The 19,226-nt window shown below is 38.7% G+C and overlaps 1 protein-coding gene across 1 annotated transcript in view; it reads left to right on the forward strand.

The window, feature by feature from the left end:
* Positions 1–4,065: 4,065 nt before the first annotated feature.
* Positions 4,066–19,226, forward strand: part of FSIP1 (fibrous sheath interacting protein 1) — a 90,844-nt gene continuing 75,683 nt past the window's right edge. Inside the window, exons 1-8 of the mRNA XM_075713170.1 lie at positions 4,066–4,101; positions 5,461–5,647; positions 6,527–6,610; positions 9,254–9,426; positions 10,360–10,444; positions 13,916–14,014; positions 17,011–17,111; positions 17,797–17,904. Coding sequence (XP_075569285.1) covers positions 4,066–4,101; positions 5,461–5,647; positions 6,527–6,610; positions 9,254–9,426; positions 10,360–10,444; positions 13,916–14,014; positions 17,011–17,111; positions 17,797–17,904 — 873 coding nt within the window. The remainder of the gene's footprint in view (positions 4,102–5,460; positions 5,648–6,526; positions 6,611–9,253; positions 9,427–10,359; positions 10,445–13,915; positions 14,015–17,010; positions 17,112–17,796; positions 17,905–19,226) is intronic.

Below are 19,226 nucleotides of genomic sequence, written 5' to 3' on the forward strand. Positions count from 1 at the left end.
CCGTGTATTTTCACCCCTCATTTGTGTTTCTTCTTGATTGGATTAGGGAGAAAAGGATAAATGAATTCTGTTACTATGGTGACTGTGTTCTGAGTATCAAGACAGCTTGTCTAAATGTGTCTTCATCATGTTATAACCTGTCTTTTAGGATGAAAAGCACATCTTGGAGTGCTTTTCTTGCTGCGCCCTTCCTAGACACGAGTTTTCTCCAATTCAACCCTTTCTTTTTTTTAATGACTGTACTTCAGAGAAGTATCTAGTTTATCATGGAACAAAACTGACCTACTCCCAGAAAGGCGAAAAAAGGAAATCACGCCCTTTGTTCTGCTTTTCTACTTCAAACTTCATTATAAATACACCTGCCACCTGTAACGATATTTGAGATTCTGTAATATTTAATGATGTTTACAAAGTTCAGTCCTCTTACTGGAGATGAAGACTCTTATGGCCCGATTTGCAGGATTTGAGATGAACTCTGCGAACCTCTTCTCCTCTCTGGGTCTTCTAGGACACTTAACACTCACAAGATCATAAAATCAACTGCAGTCTGAGATATCCCTGCTAAGCCACTATTATTAACTCTTGGGTGTGACAACCTCATTGAAATCCTTCACTGATTCTATGTGGACAAGCAGCAGTAAGGAGCTTATTCCTGCACCACTTCCAAAGGAATTTTATGTCCATTTATTACCAAATGCAGAGCTGGACACTCTCCTTCCATGGGCTCTTCTGAGGTTGTAGGCAGTCTGTAATATGGGAAGCTGATAGCAAGTCAAACTCTTGTCATCTGTTAAGCACACACACTCCACTGTAGAAATAAATAAATATTGGGGTAGTTACACCTAGCTGCTTTCCATGCCTCTTTATTCATAGCTAATATAATTCCTAATACAGCAAAAGCCAGATTTTAGTTTAGCTACTTCTGAACTATATTGTCCATTCTACTGCTTTCTCATTGTCATTACTGGCCTTAAATACTCAACTTGTGGATGTAAACATTCAATCTTCCATTTTTGCTTCCAATCATGATCTGTACCATCTGGAAAGCATCACACAGTCCAAACACCACTATGGTATTTATTGCATTAGCAACTGCAGGATTTATGTTAGAATTCTAGCATACCTGCAGCTCAGCACGCTTAGGAAGGAGGCTAAAATAGATGTAGTTCACTAGTGTACTTTCTGTATTTGTCTTCAGCTCTTAACTGTAAACCACGTTGCATCATTACTACACTAAATACCAGGAAAAATTGTTCTTCTCTTACTGGTACTTCCAGGAATGTGACAGTAAAATGCCATACACTGTAAGCATCAATAAAAACTCTACTGCAGACAGCAAATACATGCCCCCAACCAAGTAAGATTTATTTTGGCAGAAAAATTTGTCAATCAGAACCTTACTTTCAACAAGATGCAGTTTGTTGCTTCATACTCTTTCTTGTAAATTTTTGCCGCCAATAAAAACCTGATTTTAACATATATGGGTATCACAGGAAGTTGCAGGGGCCAGTAACTGTCTCTACGGTTTTTACAAATAAATGAGAACACAGGAATTAATCCTCACATCCTATTCAAATGTTGAAAGAAAATAAAAAGGGATGGGATTAGGAAGGTAATTACACTCCCTGTACTAACTAAATTCCTTATTAACAGTGAATATTCAGGTAAAAAAATGGGGACCACAGTTTTAGTTTTAAGATTTAAGGAGTTTATTGAAAAGTCATTCAACTATCCTTGTTTACAAGTAAACATGACACAATTTATGCAGGAGACTAGACAAACAGACAAACACTGGTAATTCACAGCATAGATATATTGTTTAAAAGGCTCGGTACGGTAATTTTTTCCTGTTGGATTAAACACTTCAAAATTGTTCTTTTACTCAAGCGGGAAAGACGGCAGCTATGAGAATTACGCTATAGTGAAAATGGTCACAAGTCACGTCTACAACACCCCAGCTAACAGGTTTAAACGCTGACTCTAAAGGAAACGCCCGGTACTGAGCCCCGCGGGGCCGGGGCCGGGGCCGGGGCCGGGGCCGGGGCCGGGGCCGGGGCCGGGGCCGGGGCCGGGGCGCGCAGGCCGCAGCGGGGAGGGCGGCTCCACCGCCCGCCGGGGACAGGAGCACCCGCCGTTTCTCACCGAGATTTCGGACAACCCAAGCTTTAAGCTCTGTATCTGCATGCCGCCGACTCCGGTGCCAGCACGCACCTGCTGACAGCCACCCCGCTTTTAAGGCGCCGCTCCCGTTACGCGTGCTCAGCCGCGCAGGCCCAGGCAGCCCAGGGCCCCGGCCTCCGCAGGCATCGCCGCCAGGGAAGGACGCGCCTCCCCAGGACAGCGAAACCCGCCGGCAGGACGCCCGCCGCCGCCCTGCATCCCGGTGACGGTCTCAGCCGGGCTCGGAGACCGGCTCTCCCCTGCCCGTGGCCCGGCCCGGCCCGGCCCCGCCACCCGGGCACGGGCACCCCTGCAGCGGCGCCGCCATCCCTGCGCCCCGCCCCGACAACGCGCCCGGCACAGCCCAGCTATCTGCGGGGGGGAAGGGAGGAGAAAGACGCTCTCCATACAGCATTTCTCTCTATCAGGACGGAAAAGAAAGACTTCAATGGGGTTATCTGGCGCTTCAGACCTCGTGAGCAAGGGAGAGCTCGGTTACATTTGCGTCCCTGGGAATCGGCTAAGAAAGGCGTCTCCACCGTCACCCCCGTCCCGACGATGGTACGGCCCCCACCGAAGGCGGAATCCTGCAATTCTCGCGAGAGTTCGGTGAGCTGGTCGTCATGGGAACGGCGGCGACGGCGGCGGCGCTGCCTCCTCTGCCGCCCTCCCGCGGTAAGGACGGGGCGGCCGCCGCGGTGCCGGGCGCTGCCGGGGCTGCCGGCCACAGGCGCTCCCGGGCGGGGAGGGCTCCGCCCGCCGCCTCTCTCAGGCGGGGCTGCCGTAGCTGCGGCTCTGCCGGGCAGCAGTCCCGTCTGGGCAGCGCCCGGGGTTCCTCCTGCGAGCGCGGGAAGGGGGTTCCTGTCCGTCCGTCCGTCCGTCCGTCCGTTTGTTGAAACCGCTTGTGAGATTTTGTTTGTATGTTTGGTTTTTTGTTTCGGAATAAAGTCCTCAGGCGCTGTGGGACACCCGCCGCCGGCAGAGGCCTCGGGATGGCCGGGGCCATGGGTCCGGCTTGCAGGCGGGTAAACGGTGTGAAGGGGCCTCTTCAGCGGACGGGCCCGAGATTTCGTGCCTTGAAAAGAGTGAATGAACATAAATTTCTCTTTTTCTTCTCTGCCCGCTTCTTTATACTGTGTCATGATGTTATGGACCTGTATACGTGACTCAGTTGGTCCTGCTTCTTGTGCTGAAATAAAAAGCTTGTATTCACTCGGGCCTTCTGAAAATTACCAGTGTGTGTCACATACTTGGATATATAATTCCTGGGAATTCGTGCAGTTTTTGCAGAGAACCATGCGTTTCTGTTGCTTAAACTCAAATTTGAATTGGGACTGGGAATGTGACCGCTTGGATTTGGGAACGCCCCCAGTTCAGAACTACTGAATATAAAAAGCTTCTGGCTGCTTTATTTGCTATGTTCAAGATGTCTGTAAAATACCCTCATTCTTTTGTTGATGCTAACTTTGCCAGTCCCATGGTTTTTTTTAAAAAAAGAGAAAAAGAGCCATGACATTTCCTTTGTTATGAGATTACTTTGAAAATTTTAATCCGTTTGAAATTTCTTTGACAGTAAGCACATTTGAATACTTTGGTTGGCTTGATGATAGAAATATATATTTGTACATATATTAAAAAGTGTATGCGTGAGTGGCAAGCTAGTCTGTACTGGAAAGACCTCTCAACATTGAACTGCTAGAAAGGATTTGAAACTTGTTTAATCTACATCTGAAATATTGCTGGGCTTGTGTTGCTTTATTATGAAACTGATAGTTTGGAAGGTTGTTTTTGGGTTTTTCCCAATTTTAGGTCACGATGGATATTACAAGGGGGAGCTTGGATAAAATTTCAAGGCCTGCGTCTAGCTCAAGGGCTTATCCTAATTGTAGATCTTTAAGTACATCTATGGAGTTGTTAACACCAGAGCCACGTTTGCCAAAGGTAATTCTTTTCACTTTCAGCAGGGTAGGAACCGTATGCCTAATTCTTCTTAGTAGAATGCCAAAGAAATAGGCTCTGCAGGTGTGCTAAGGGGTTATGTGAAAGTTCATGAATGTGGGCTGCTCCTTACGCATGCAAGGAATGATGTTTAATTTCATTTTTCTGAATATGTGTTATTTTTATTCAGCACTACAACCTGGAAAACTTGGTTGTCTTCCTCTTTATATTTAATCAGATTATTAAATAAACCCTATTTTAAGGAGAAACATATGAAATTCTAGCAGTAATATGTAGATACACAGCTATAGGCTGTTGATGCATGAGCCAGTATGTGCATAATTTCACTTCCATCCCATTTGTGCTTTTAAATTTAAGTTGGAATAAAAATCATTTTGCTTATTAAAAGAAAGCATTAGGATATGTTTGAATCAAGTTTAAAAAAAAAAAATCATAGTATTCCAAGAAATATGGAATTCAGGAATCCATATTCAGGAATATGGATTCAGGAATTCAACAAAGTGTCAGAAGTAGGTGTTCATCCATCCTCTGAGAAAATTAATATCGGGGATTAACTTAATTTGGGGAACGGAATATGTGATATGGTTGTTGGGATATAGGAACTGGGATTTGGGAAATAGAGACTTAGATTGATTTACTTGGATTAGTCCAATTGTATTGTACCTCTGTTCGCCTGTCTGTAGAATGGGATCATACGTAGATGCTTTGCAGAAGTATTAAAATATTTTTTTATAGGTTCACAGTCAGGTATTAAGGTTAACATCAGATAACTCTGAATCCAAGTTCTGACCTAAACATCATAGGCTATTGCATGAAAATTGCAATCTCTTGAGATGGATGAATTAAGCATAAGCTTTTCAGCCCTTCAAAGACTAGGAAAAACTCTATTGTATGAGCAAGAGATTGGGATGCTACCTGGTGCAGAGCACTCACAGTGCCAGGAAATGGATGAGGCTCTGGTACACACAGAACCCTTAACTGGTTGGCTGTACCCTCTGCTGTAGCACAAATGGCATAAACCTTTGGAATAATTTCCTAGCCTGGCAATCCCAAATCTGGCAGTCTGTGGAATGAGGTTAATGGTTGGACTGGATGATCTTAAAGGTCTTTTCCAACCTAAACAATTCTATGATTCTATGACGAGCTTGAGAATCAGTGTGATATCTAAGAAACAGAACTCTGTATCAGATCTGAAAATGGTTCTTTTATTTAAGAAGTACTCTGCAATCTTGTATGGAGTCATTGTTAGCCTTTGTGATAGCGTGTAATTATTGTGATTATCTTTTTCTTGCCCCCCAAAGATTTCTATTTTTATGGTAGTAATCAATTTGCATTTCATAGATTGATTCACCTGTCAGTTTGGCTGGTGGTCATCAAAGAGGCAGTCTAGAAGACTGCTGTCCAGAAGAAAACAAAGGTGATGACAGAGAGAAATCTGATATCAAGGAAGTAAGAATGGATCAGCAAACCACAGTGGAGAGTACGATATTTCTTCAGAAGTGTATACTGAATCCAGACGACTTGCCAGGTGTGGGAATGACTAACATCAATCATGTTTGTATAGGTTGGGTAAAGTTCTATTGGTGGAGGGAAAAGAGGATGCAAATAGGTAAAAATCTAGAAGAGAAGGATGTGTCAAAATTCATACCTTCACTTCTCTTCACTATTGTGAATCCATCTTTGAAGGAAATATAGTGGTAATGGCAGTGATAACACAGGGTATGTCTTGTGGCATCTGAGCTGTGACCTGCACCCTGGTGATGGCCTAAAAGGTCAGGAGAAACCATCTGCACGTGTTCCATGGAACCTTGTTAGAAAGTGTTTTCAGTAAGGTGTTTTTATCAAAATTTTCAGAGAGATCATGATAATTTGTTAGAATCTTTGTATCCTAATAATGGTCCACGAGTCCAAAAAATTGGAAATTATGGTTGTAAGTTATAGTATTTAACAACTGAACAATGCTAATACTAATAATATACTTTAAATATAAAAATGCAATATCTCATTTTAATGAAACCACTTGTATAAGTGCTTCAGATGACATTGGTTTGGCATTCTATAAATAGTACTAAATTAACTTTCTAGAGCTTCTGACTATTTGAAAATAGATAATTGAAGGCCAGTATGTGAAGCAGGAAGTTTGGATACCTTCTTTGAGTTTAGATAGATTTCATGACAGAATTGAGGTCAAAAGAAATCCCTTGATTCCTGCTCCTGTGTTTAACATGAGTCTTGGTGTACTAGTACATACCATTTTTTAAACAGTAATCCACTGCAGAGGCTCTGTGGGGATCCCTAACTGACAAAAATGTATTTTGGTCTTTTAATTGTTAACATTTCAAACAGTATTTTTAAAGCTTATTTCACATCTATTTTATTGTGAAACACTTTTTCCTGTGTTTTTCAGGATGTATCTCTAATTCAGATTCTGGAGATGATAGCACTGAAACACAGGCTTCAAAGTTCTGTGAATCTTCCCAAGGAGAACTAAGTCATGCAAAAGCAGGTATTACTTTTCCGGTGTATAAAGTGAACAGTGGAATACAACTTTTTCTTTTTCCTTGTTAATGCTTCTAGGAGAGTTTGGGATCATAGTGTGTTTGTGTGTACCTTATATAGTTCTAAAGAAATATTACAAATTGAAAATTTATATGCATTGTAATATTCAAGAGGTGTTGGATGAATTCATAGAATCATAGAATGCTTTGGGTTGGAAGGGACCTTTAGAGGTCATCGAGCCCAACCCCCCCTGCAGTGAGCAGGGACAGATTTAACTAGATCATGTTGCTCAGAGCCCCATCCAACCTGACCTTGAATGTTGCCAGGGATGGGGCCTCCGCTACCTCTCTGGGCAACCTGTTCCAGTGCCTCACCACCCTCATTGTAATAAATTTCTTCCTTACATCAATAAGTCTATTCTTCTTTAGTTTGAAACCATTACTCCTTGTCCTGTCACAACAGGCCTTGATAAAAAGATTGTCCCCATCCTTCCTATAGGCCCCCTTGAAGTACTGAAAGGCTGCAATAAGGTCTCCCCGCAGCCTTCTCTTCTCCAGGCTGAACAACCCCAAATCTCTCAGCCTGCCCTCGTAGGAGAGGTGCTCCAGCCCTCGGATCATTTTTGTGGCCCTCCTCTGGACCCACTCCAACAGGTCCATGTCCTTCTTGTGCTGAGGGCCCCAGAGCTGGACACAGGACTCCAGGTGAGGTCTCACCAGAGCAGAGCAGAGGGGCAGAATCACCTCCCTCGACCTGCTGGTCACGCTTCTTTTGATGCAGCCCAGCATATGGTTGGCTTTCTGGGCTGCAAGCGCACATTGCTGGCTCATGTCCAGCTTTTCATCCACCAGTACCCCCAAGGCCTTCTCTGCAGGGCTGCTCTCAATCCCTTCATCCCTCAGCCTGTATTGATATCGGGGGTTGCCCCGTCCCAGGTGCAGGACCCTGCACTTGGCCTTGTTGAACCTCATGAGGTTCACACAGGCCCACCTCTCCAGCTTGTCCAGGTCCCTTTGGATGACATCTCGTCCTTCTGGCATGTCAACCGCACCACTCAGCTTGGTGTCATCTGCAAACTTGCTGAGGGTGCACTCAATCCCACTGTCTATGTCATTGATGAAGATATTAAACAGCACTGGTCCCAGTACAGACCTCTGAGGGACACCACTTGTCACCAGTCTCCATTTGGACATTGAGCTGTTGACCACAACCCTCTGGATGTGACCATCCAGCCAATTCCTTATCCACTGAACAGTCTACCCATCAAATCCGTATCTCCCCAATTTAGAGAGCAGGATGTTGTGGGGGACTGTGTTGAACGCTTTACAGAAGTCCAAATAGATGAAATCCATTGCTTTTCCCTTGTCCACTGATGCAGTCACTCCTTCATAGAAAGCCCCTAGGTTAGTCAGGCAGGACTTGCCCTTGGTGAATCTGTGCTGGCTGTTTTGAATCCCAGGATATTCACATTCTTTAATGATATGATAATATTTGAGTTTTACATAGATGTGCTCAATCTAATAAGGCAGAATCCAGCGGTGATTCTCTCTAGTGTAGCAGTGCCGGTCATCTAACATAATACTAATTTCTTCAGAACAGAAATCGGATAGAACTCAACTTCAAAGCTTTACTCAGTGGTTTTAGGTCCAAATCCATCTGCTGGGTTCAGGCCAGCTGAAGTAAGTTCTCTTTTTTTTATATTCTGTCCTTGGGGCTTCCATGGAGCTCAGTTAGATTTTTATAGCTCTCCACTTGCTGAGTCACTCATCTCTTTTTATGGCACAAAGTAGGCCAATACATCACAGTAAATGCCTGGGATCAGTGAATGTGTAAAGTTTGACCTCAAAAGATTAGAAAATGAAAAAGTATTGCAGGACTCCAAAACTTGGAAGTCTGTGGGATAAGGACAGTGCTACAACTGTTTCCTCTACTCTTGCTGTGGAAGCTAAGTTTGATCAGAAAAAAGGGCAGAGCATGAGGATGCAATAGGAAGGGGAAAAGCTAAAAGTGATCAGAAATTCTAATCTGCATGCTTAGGAAAAAAGAAGACAATACAGAAATCTATGTCAATTAAATAATGGTAGTTTTCATAATGTTTCACCATTTATATTTTTCAAAACAACATTTTTCTAGAACCAGTATCAGAATCTGGTTTGGCTGAGATATAAGTCAAGACTGAAACTTCTGTAACATTTACAAGTAAAGATATTACGGAGTGTCTCTTAACCCCAGAATTACTCATTTTAATGAATGACACTTCAACATGCATTCTACTAGTCAGAAGAAATTATTTTTTATTTTTAGGCTTATTTGTGATTTTTGCTGATACTGTGGAGATGATGTCACTCTTCCATTATAAATTTGAATCGAATTGCTTGTGCAAAATGGGGGCCTCTTCTTCCCCTGTACCCTCATATCGAACTGCTACACCTAAGACTTTGCTTCAGCATTCTGTTACAAAGACTTTTATATTTTTTCCTGCTACAAACAGGTTTAGAAATGAACATGACATATACGCTTGAGAACAATTTTACTCTTGTCTATGGTTGTTATCAAATTACTTATACTGCATTTTAGGTTTTTTTTTTAAGTTGAAATGCTTCAAGCTAACATTAATTTGAAATCTATTCTACAGCAAACTCTTCCAGCTTGGAAGATTCTGAAGAAAGAGATGTAGATCCTCAGATTCAAGCAGCTATAAAGAAAATGAATAAACTTGACACAATACTGGCAAAAAAACATTTTAAGGAGACAGCAGTTAAAAAACAAGGCAGAGAAATGAGGGCAAAGCTCTGGGAACAGCTTCAGGTTAGAAGTATTCCGCTTATTTTGTAAATAGTATATCTTAGAGTACTGTCTTAGAGAATTATCATATTTCAGACGCATTGTTTTATTAAATAACTCATAGTTGGCTGATTAAAGTGAAGCAATTTATCTTAAAAAGTAGCTTTGAATAGGTTTTAATATATATTGGCTAGGCAGGCTTTGAAAGAAGGCTGTGGTCCTTAAAAATTGGTATGACAAATAGCCAAATATACAGCTGTCTAGGTGTGGCTTACTAGCACAGTCTTATGCTTGAGCTCGCTACTTGCAGGTATGATAAGGCATGCCAAGAGGTAATGCCTGTGAACCCAGACCTAAAAGTGTTTATTCTGCTCTAGTGTGACCATTCTCAGGCCCGTCTATTTCAGTGCTATTATTGAAGAAATTAAAAATGCCCTCTGAAGAAGGCACGAGAATGTTACAGCACAAATTCCTTCACATTATTCTTGTCCTGGTCTCTAGCAGTTAAATGTCACTTTAATCCTTGAAATGTGAGATTTAGTATTGCCTCTGAGGTTAAGTATTGTATAATTTACATGAATACAACTGTCTGTTGCGAAAAAGACATGATTGCAGTTGGTTTAACTGCATCTCATAATCTCAATGGATTTGGATTGAGAGCCATATATACAATACAGAACTTCTTTGTCTTGTGAAATGTGTCTCCATGTAAGAGACAATATATAATAGAGGCTTTAAAGTTCCACCATGCCTTTATCATAACTTTAGGAGATGTTCAGATAGCCTTAAGAAGAAAACAAAGTGGTAAGTAAGTGTTGCTACTGAACAAGGAATTTTTCATAGGGTCTGAAGTTCATTAGACCTGATAAGCAGACAACATGTTTTGCTTTAAAGTATTTACTTTAAAGTAAATATATGCATGTATCTGTATATTTACACTCTGTTTCTTTTGAATAGTCTATTGGTAACACTGGAAGCCATGAGGAGACCGAAAACACAAAACTTTTTTTAGCTTTGATCTCATCATGGCAGGATACAGCTGGTGAGTAAGAAAGAGAAATAAATACCCTGATATAATTTTCCTGTATTTTGATTAATATTCGTATTTTTGTTGGGTACTATAAAAATAAAGTTTGCAAACCTTTACAATAAAATAATATTTTCATGTAAAAGTATATCAAGGGAATATTTAAAAAATTAACTGAAATCATTTTTGCATTATCACAAATGTACTTGTACTTTAGCATTAATTTTGTTTATAGAAACTGTATTTTTTCAAAGAACTAGCTAGTCTAGAACTGTAGAAATCCAGTATAAGTAAAGCTTGCATTTTTCAAGTTGATGGCAAACACAGATGATTTCAGAAAGGATGCATGACTGATAACACCGGTAAATTAAAGTAATGATAGCAAGTATAGGGGAAACAAAGAGTGGAAACCTGCTGAAAAACTTGGATGTCTTTACCATTTTGGAACATCTGGGCAATAAGCGAGGCATTCAAAATTGCTTTGGTAGACAAACAAAATGATGAAGTTGCTGATGCGTGGTTACTGGTGGTCTTAGTGAGAAAGTTTGCCAGGCTGGAGTACTGATATAAGAAGGGCAGACAGTTAAAAAATATTAGGCCTAAAAACATTACTTAGAAACTCAAGGGATGTGGGCCCTGCCAAACATGTATCTTGGAGAAAATTTTCATGTGGGTGTGGGAGAGAGAGTGAGAAGGAAGTAATGGCAATGCCATGGTAAGGATCTCATAATATGACAGGTCTAGAGGGATGGAAATCCTGAGCCTTTTTAGGAATTGTTTAACAGAAGAACCAAAAGAATGGGACCAAATTGTGATGCTAACTACTGAGTTATATGCTGGAAAACAATACAGGAAGATGCATGCACAGCCCAGGTCTTGGAACGTGGTCCAAAAGGGAGTACGGGTCATTTACATTAGGTGTGATACTGATTATGTTACATTTAGTTCACTTCTAAAAGAATTTAAGATTTTGAATGTGAGAGAGAATTTGAGTAAAAGGGATCTTCAAATAATATAGAGTCTGATTCTAAGGAAAAGGTGTGAATATGAAACATGAACTTAGCTTTCTTTAATCGGCTTTTCTTCCTGAGAATTCTAGGGAAGAAAATTTAGGATAGATGGTAGTTTTAAAAAGTGAAACTATGTTAAAGATGTGCTAGCAGGCTATTCTCAGGAAGAAAATACCAGGAAGTCTGCTAAGATAATTTCTGAGTTTCATCATGATATGACAATAAAGACAAAATTATTCAAAGTGGAAATGAACATGCTGATAAGAATAAACGTTTGCATTTTAGTGTTTTAGTAAAAATCACTTCCATCTTAAGTTGCATTTAAAACACCAAATTCTATAGCTGCATTAAAAGTAGACAAATGACTAAGGAAGGCTTGAGTTCTTTAACAGGAAAGGTAAACAAATAGTTAATGATACAGAGAAATGTGGAATGTGACACATAACAAAAAAAGGCTAACTATGATCAAAATTACAGTGAATACCAATAATGTAGAACTATAGGTAGAACAGGGAAAGAAAAGTGAAAAAAATATTTAGAAATGTTTTCTTTACTGAGTCAGAAGGACACTGAACAGGACACTGTTGGAGTTCTAAAGCAAGTGGTTGAAGCACATTCTGAAGTATTGGTGGTTTTCTTCAAGAATGCACAGAGGATGTGCATGCTCCTAGGGACCTGGAAAAAGGAAATATTGGGTATTTTAAAATGTCCTCCTTTTTCTTTCTGTGGCTAGACTCTTACTGGGGGAGACACTGAAACAAACTGTAGCATTCTGCTCACAATGTCTTTATTGGGAGGGGCAAGGGATACAAAACCAGCCTGGATTTGTCAAGAATATACCATGTCAGAACTGCTCAAGAGTAGTTTTAAAAATTTGCTGTTTGAATACTCCGTCTCAGTGCTGGAGTTTTCAGAGATGTGTCAATCATATGCACATTTTGCATACTGTCCTTCCTCTGTATACCTTGGCTGAAACGGTTTCTTGGTTGAAAGGAAACAGAATTGTGGTACATCCTGTCTTTTTTCTGGTTGGGGAGAGAACAAGGATTTGAGGTCTGAATGGTTATTGCTGAGCAAAAATCTGAGATTGAATGGTGGAAGTACATGTGTAATAATGGTAGCAATATGTGGTTAAAACATTTCAACAAAACTTATTATTACAGTGTAACCTGCTTTTATTTCTGTGCTAAAGTTTGGGTTATTAAGGGAAGAACACAGAATTTGATACAGGTGATACTTAAAAATTCTCCAGTAGATGTCAGGATACAGTAAAAAAACAGTAGGCAAGGAAGACTATATGGTTGTTAATGAACTCCATGCTTTAATTCCTCTTTTATTTCAAAGGTAACTCCTTGCTGTGGAGATCATGTGCATCATAAGGGTTCTGGTGTACCATACTGGCAAAACTGCATAGTTTAGATTTATATTTTTCCTCCAGCTTGATCTTGAGTTTTCTGTGACATGCTAGTGCCTTACTTTTCAGGTCTTCTTTACTTAAGTATTTGAGTGCCCTGATAACTTCCCTGGTTGATACTGAAATGGAATGGAATGCAATTCATATATTTTGCTTCTCAGAGCTTGAATTTGATAAAGAGCTTTATTAAATAAATTATATAGGGGACCTATTTAATTATAGCTTTTAATGTGGCTGTGAAATCAAACACAAATTTTGGGTACAAAATCATTAATAACTTATGCGTCCTGGCATCTCAGGCACAACAAACCCTCTGACATGCTCATGGCAGAAATCTAAATCAAGATTTTATTAAACAGCCTTAAATTCATTCCCCCGTGCTCTGTGTAACAAAATCATATTTTCAGTTGAGTCCATTAAACTTCATTATTACAGGATGTTGATTGTTTTTTTCATTGTGAAAAACGCATTTTTCATATGTGATATATATGGTTCTTTGCAATACGAGTCCTTTTCTGTAAGTTCCAAGAGTATAGACTGCAAGTTAATGCTCTAACTTACACTTCCAGTTGATACATGTCAGTACCATGACTGAATTTTTTTGAGTAACTAGAACAACTCTTGCATGTTTGAACACTTTTTTCTAGGCTGTACCCTTGACCTAAGCCACTTGCAAGTCTAATAATTCATGCACAGGCAGACACCAACTGTGAAAATTTGGATACTTTATTCTCATTTAAACTTCTAGGTGACTTGCCACATGGTGTCTGCAGAGGCTTTTGAACTTTAGGGCCTTGGGCTGTATCTTCTAGAATGTAATTATTTCTCTTGTATGGGCAGTAGTTGTTAAAAACACACAGCCATATGAAACAGCATAATTATTCATGAGACACCCTCACACTTTCCTCCCTTCTTTTTTTCTTGAGAAATATGGTGGTGATGTAATTTATCCAAGTAAATTTCTTTAACTTTCATGTGTGGGATCTTATAGTATGATACACATGAAGCTAGATCTTCTTTAAACACATTTCAGTTAAGTTTTACTGAAAAAATTCTTTGCAGATCCCTCCCATGCTAAAGAAGATGAAATACAGACTTCAGTCTTTCACACACAAATTAATCCAGAAGATTATGATTGCCATAAACCCCAAAGCAATCAGGGTAAGCTTTATTAATTGTATAGTTTGGATTTCTAGATATGGCAAAACAACATGTACAATGGGTGGGTAATGAAGACTTGGCCTTTGGCTCGGCCAATGAAATCAGAAAAAGCAAGGTTCCTTAATGGCATGGCAACAATTCTTATATTTTTACAAATGATAAAAGAGAATAATTTTGTTTGTGACTTATCTAAAACATTTTACCTAACATGCTAAGAAAATTTTTACTTTCAGGTTTACAAAACTTCCTTTCTTTCATTGCAAAATGATGAGGTGTGTAACTGATTGATTGTAAAATATATCACTGGTTCTTCATGGCAATTCTTTAAAAACTTGTCTTTGCTGTTATTCTAAGGTACTGTAACTTTCATTAATAGGCTTATATTCAAGAAACTATCTAAAATGAAGAGTGATGCTGTATACGGTTTCAACATTTCTGTAATTTTTTTGTTTTCAGGAGAAATTGTATGAATGTTGTGACAAACCTAAATCTTCAGATAACTTATTTTATGTTTTGTTACACTGATTATTGTTTACAAGGCTTCATTGCTTTTATGGATTAAGTACCTTCTGGTAAAAATCAAACATCTGTGCTGATTCTTTTAGGCATCTCTTGTTTATGTGCACTGAATAGAGGTATCAAATGCTGGTAGTAGTGTAGTGTGTCCACACTTCAAAATAAATGGAATTGTGCTTTTGTGCCTCTGTTCTTTCCCTATTAGAAATTTAAATTTGTATGGTTGAGTAACTTCTCCCTTGTGTTATGACATAAGAAGAATAGCTTCAGCTGCCTTTGCTATCAGCTGCAATTGTTTATTTCTTTGTCATCTACCATTCTATGTAAACAGTGGAATCTATCTTCCTGATGACTGCCTAACATGACAAGGATATAATAAATGGGTGTTCCTCAAGGTTGGGCCATTGATGGCAGCAGAATCTGCACTTTTTTGAATGTGACTGCTTGTTTTAACTTTTCAAACCTGGACCTCAGCTCCCTTATCATTTTATCACTTGTCTTATTCCACCAGTATGTGACCTTAACTGCATTGCTAAATGTTTCTTCACACTGGGTTGGAAAAGTGCTGTGTTTTTGGTATGTCTGTCTTCCTACCATGTGTCTTCATTCCTCCCTTAAAATTAAGCTTGACCGTCATGCTTGCATCTCCGCACTTTCTCACTTGTGCTTGGAGTGTCCTTGAATAGCAATGGCAGTTTTCATTACTGGTATTCAGGACAACAATGACTTCTAAAGCCCCTGTAACAGGCACGGTTGGGAGTTGCTGTTGCTTGCACTGTTTTGAGATGTTCTACATTCTTTTAGTTTGAGAATGCATGAAATAGAGATCACTTACAACTTATGAACAATGAATTACTTAAATGACTTTTACTATTTCTGCTGGAGGCTTTTGATACGGTTTCTGAATAGCTAAGACTTACTGCTTTTGGATTTCTGTGTAACAGTTGTCATAAAGGCAGACCCTGAACAAGAGGAGCTTAGCTTGTGAAGAAGAATGTATGTATTAGTTTTATAATATTACTTTAGCAGTCTTACCAAGATTTGTATGAAATCTTGAAATTTGTACCAAATCTACCAAAACTGGTATGCAAAATTTGTTGAGCTGCAGTCTCTCTTTTACTTACCCATGGCAATCTTCAGTGTATTCCTTTGTCCCAGTGATCCATGTCTGTCCCTTCTTTACTTGAATGTTCTGAGATGTTCTGTATGATGGCTCCCTTTCAGAAACACTTATTCTATAGTTAGAGAAAGATGTAGCTTAAACGTAGTGTTTCATATATGTTGCATGTTATGTTGATGTTTGGTGTGTTTTGCTCATTTCAGGATACAACTTGTCATGTTTATATTGATTGGTAAATTCTTATATGATCCAGTTCCATAATAGATTCAAGATGTTACCTGGTAATGTTAAAGACAGTTTGGGATGCTTTCAGTAAACAGTTGTGCATTTGAACTGTGACAGGGTTTTCTTGGTCAGATCCAACACCTCAGTCCTTTAAGGTTTACTTGCAATTTGAGAGTAAGTCTGATTGAGAATGTTGCACGGTTTTTTTGTCCATAGTATGTAAAAGGATGCACAGAATTTATTTCATATCTTCGGGAGTTTGCTTTCAGTCCACTCACTCTGAAAAAGAGTTACTTCCATGTAAACTTCCATTAGTCTATCTTATATTATCTAACATGTTAAACTGAGTTTTCTTGTAGGCAAATAGCCCACGCATTTTTCAAATCTCTGCTTTCCAAAAAAGGCAAAAGTGTACTGTAGTTACTTTTGAAGTAGTTTTTGAGACTTGGTTGTATTTGCTTAGGGTTGTTATTTAATGTGATAAATAATTGCTGTTTGTAAAGGAATTGCTGTTTTAAAACTGGTAAAAGTATGAAAAACAGAATATGTGCCCATTTTTGTATGATGGACAGAAACCCAGTGTTGAAAAAAGGACATGTGATGTTGTCAGAATATCGTGGCTGTTTGTTTAATAGCTTTAGAGCTCTATGATGACTTTTATTTTTAAACAAAATTTGTTTTATAAGCTGTGTTATAATAATATCAACTATATCATCTGTTCTTCAGCTGTTTTATTTAAAAAAATGTACTTGATACGTCTCCAAATAGTTCTGTGGTTTTCAAAAAAATTGTCTGGTTTTGTACTGATGATAAACTGAAACAATGATAGGGTTTGAAGGAATGCAGTGGCTTTTAAAGCTGCCATGTTTAACATTTTTGAGGTCAGAAATCCAGAAGTATTTTAGCATTCCCAACATTGAATGATCTCATATAATAAAAATTTAAAAATTATATTAGATTTTGGTATTAGTTATATTTTAATATAGCAATATAGTTTATATAAATAATGAAAACAAAAGTTTGTCTATCCAATTTATATGTTCGTTAAACATTTAAATGGTATTGCTGTTATAGCTCTCATCAAATCAGAAAAGGAATGATCATAACTTAGTACCTTTTCTTCCTCAAACTTCAGATTATCCAAGTGAAATAGAAACAAATGCATTTCTTAATCAAGCAGGAAAAATGCATAGCAAAAGTAAAAACAATCAGGATTTCATTAAAAAGAACATTGAGGTAAGCATTAAAGCATAAAAAACATTAACATTTTGTTAAATGTTAACTACTGGAGGCAGTTGGGTTTCTTTATCAGGAACATTAAAAGCTAATTAGGCATAAGCGAAAAAAATCTTGCTGTTAAATTGTTGTTTATGGCAGAGTACTGTATAAGATAGTTCTCCTTTTGCATGCTCATATTGGTGGAGAGTATTTGCTAAAGAATACTGGAAACTGAATTGTTCTGTTCTGGACATAGCTTGTTTTGAGGGCAAATATTTCCTAAGACTTTCTTTAAATGTATTTACTGTTAAGTTAAAGGAAGATGTTCTTATGCATAGATAAGGAATAGGTATGCAGGTTGTTCATGTATAGCCTGCATGGGACCCTTATTTACAGAAGACTTCTTTCTGTCAGAAAATAGATGCCTTGATTTCCATGCTTTTTTTTCTGTGAAGACCTAGTAGCTATAATGATTTTTCATCTGATGAAAAATATTGGCCCCCCCATGTCAAAGACTGTTATAAGATTACCAATTTATTATATGTAGGCTGCTAGATTTTTCTGTCAAGAGTGATAATTTGCATTATGGCAATAAGCAAGATTTGGATGTTAATTTCACAGAGTTTAAAAACTTCGTTTTGGTGCTGTTTGAGCTAATGGAGTTCTAAAGTTTGTTTATTTTTTCTTTTTGTAAAAATTTCAGCTAGCAAAGGATTCAGGAAACCAGATTGTTATGCTTGAGAGAGAAAGGAAAAGGTTAATTGAACTATTGAAAGGTACAGAAGATGGAATTGAATTGCAAGGTCTTGAGGTATGGGAACTTTGATTTGTACTGTCCTGTGGTATTTGGCTTATTTGTACAGTAAATCTAAATTTGATTTGGTTTTAGTCTTACTGTGAAGTAACCTACTGAGATATGAGAGAAAAGCTGGACAAATCCAATTGGCTTTGTCTCCAAGAATGAATTTTCATTGGCTGCTTTGCTCATTTTACTAACACTTGGACATGCCTGGCCTCAGAAAAACAGCAGAAAATGTAAGATAAAAGTTAGATGCAGGTGGAAGGAGCCTTAGAAGCCCACTTGGAGGAGAAGATAACCTATTTTCTCTGCATAAAATGCGGTGACTGCCTATCCATCTGAGTGGCTAGTGCTGTAGTCTCTGGTAGAAGGACCATCAACTACTTAAAAAAACCTCCAAGAGCTTTTTGAGGACGTGAACTTCAGAATGCAGCAATTGGAGAATTATACATTGATGAAGCCTATGTGTCCATTTAGAAAGATAACATAGCATCTTTGTGTGGCTTCCAACTCACTCTGTCTGAAAAATATACAGCCAAAGTCTGCTTAAGTATACTGCAGTGGATAGCAAGAGCTGAAGTAGATAGAAATACCTTTCCTCATGGAGAGTAAAAAAGTGTTTGATTGTCCCACTCTCCTGCTTCTAGGAGAGTCTGTGCTGCAGAATGATTCCCAGTAACGTGAAGATGTCAAATAGTCTTTTGATCTCCCGGTTACTAGGAGACGGCCTTTATTTCTTACTGCTTTGAGGAGAATGTCACAGTGAAGGAGTTCTCAGGGGCTCTGTTGTTTTACAGAAGTAATCACAAGGCTGCTAGGATGGGAAGGTAAAATTTGGTTTGAAAAACAAATCATACTAGGAACGTACAGGACTTTTCAACTATACATGTACTAAACATGCTAAAGTTATGTGTTTTCATAGAATGAACATCCTCAGACTATGTAAGGTTGATATAACACTTCAAGAAAACTGCATTTTAATAAATAAGAAGAAATATTGGGAAAATGCTTTCTGTAAAGAAATTAGGTGATCTTTCTGTTTTACATTAAAATGTACATTGTGTTAAGTCTGTAGTAATGTTACAAACTTTTTCACAACATTTGTAAGAATACACTGGATGACAGTACCTAGGAAGAAAGATGTGAACTTTGTGTAGAATGAAGGAAATATATCAAAGGTCCAGTTTCTGTTTAATTTGTACAGCTAAAAATGATCTGGAGTAAATTATTTTTCAGTAGGTTAAATAACTTATACGTGAGAGAAAGAAACAAAAGCAAATGCAATGTAATTTTTTTATTCTCTTTTCCCATATTTTACGTGGAGTTATTTTCTA

The sequence above is a fragment of the Pelecanus crispus genome, chromosome 6 (assembly GCF_030463565.1).
Source record: "Pelecanus crispus isolate bPelCri1 chromosome 6, bPelCri1.pri, whole genome shotgun sequence".
NCBI lineage: Eukaryota > Metazoa > Chordata > Aves > Pelecaniformes > Pelecanidae > Pelecanus > Pelecanus crispus.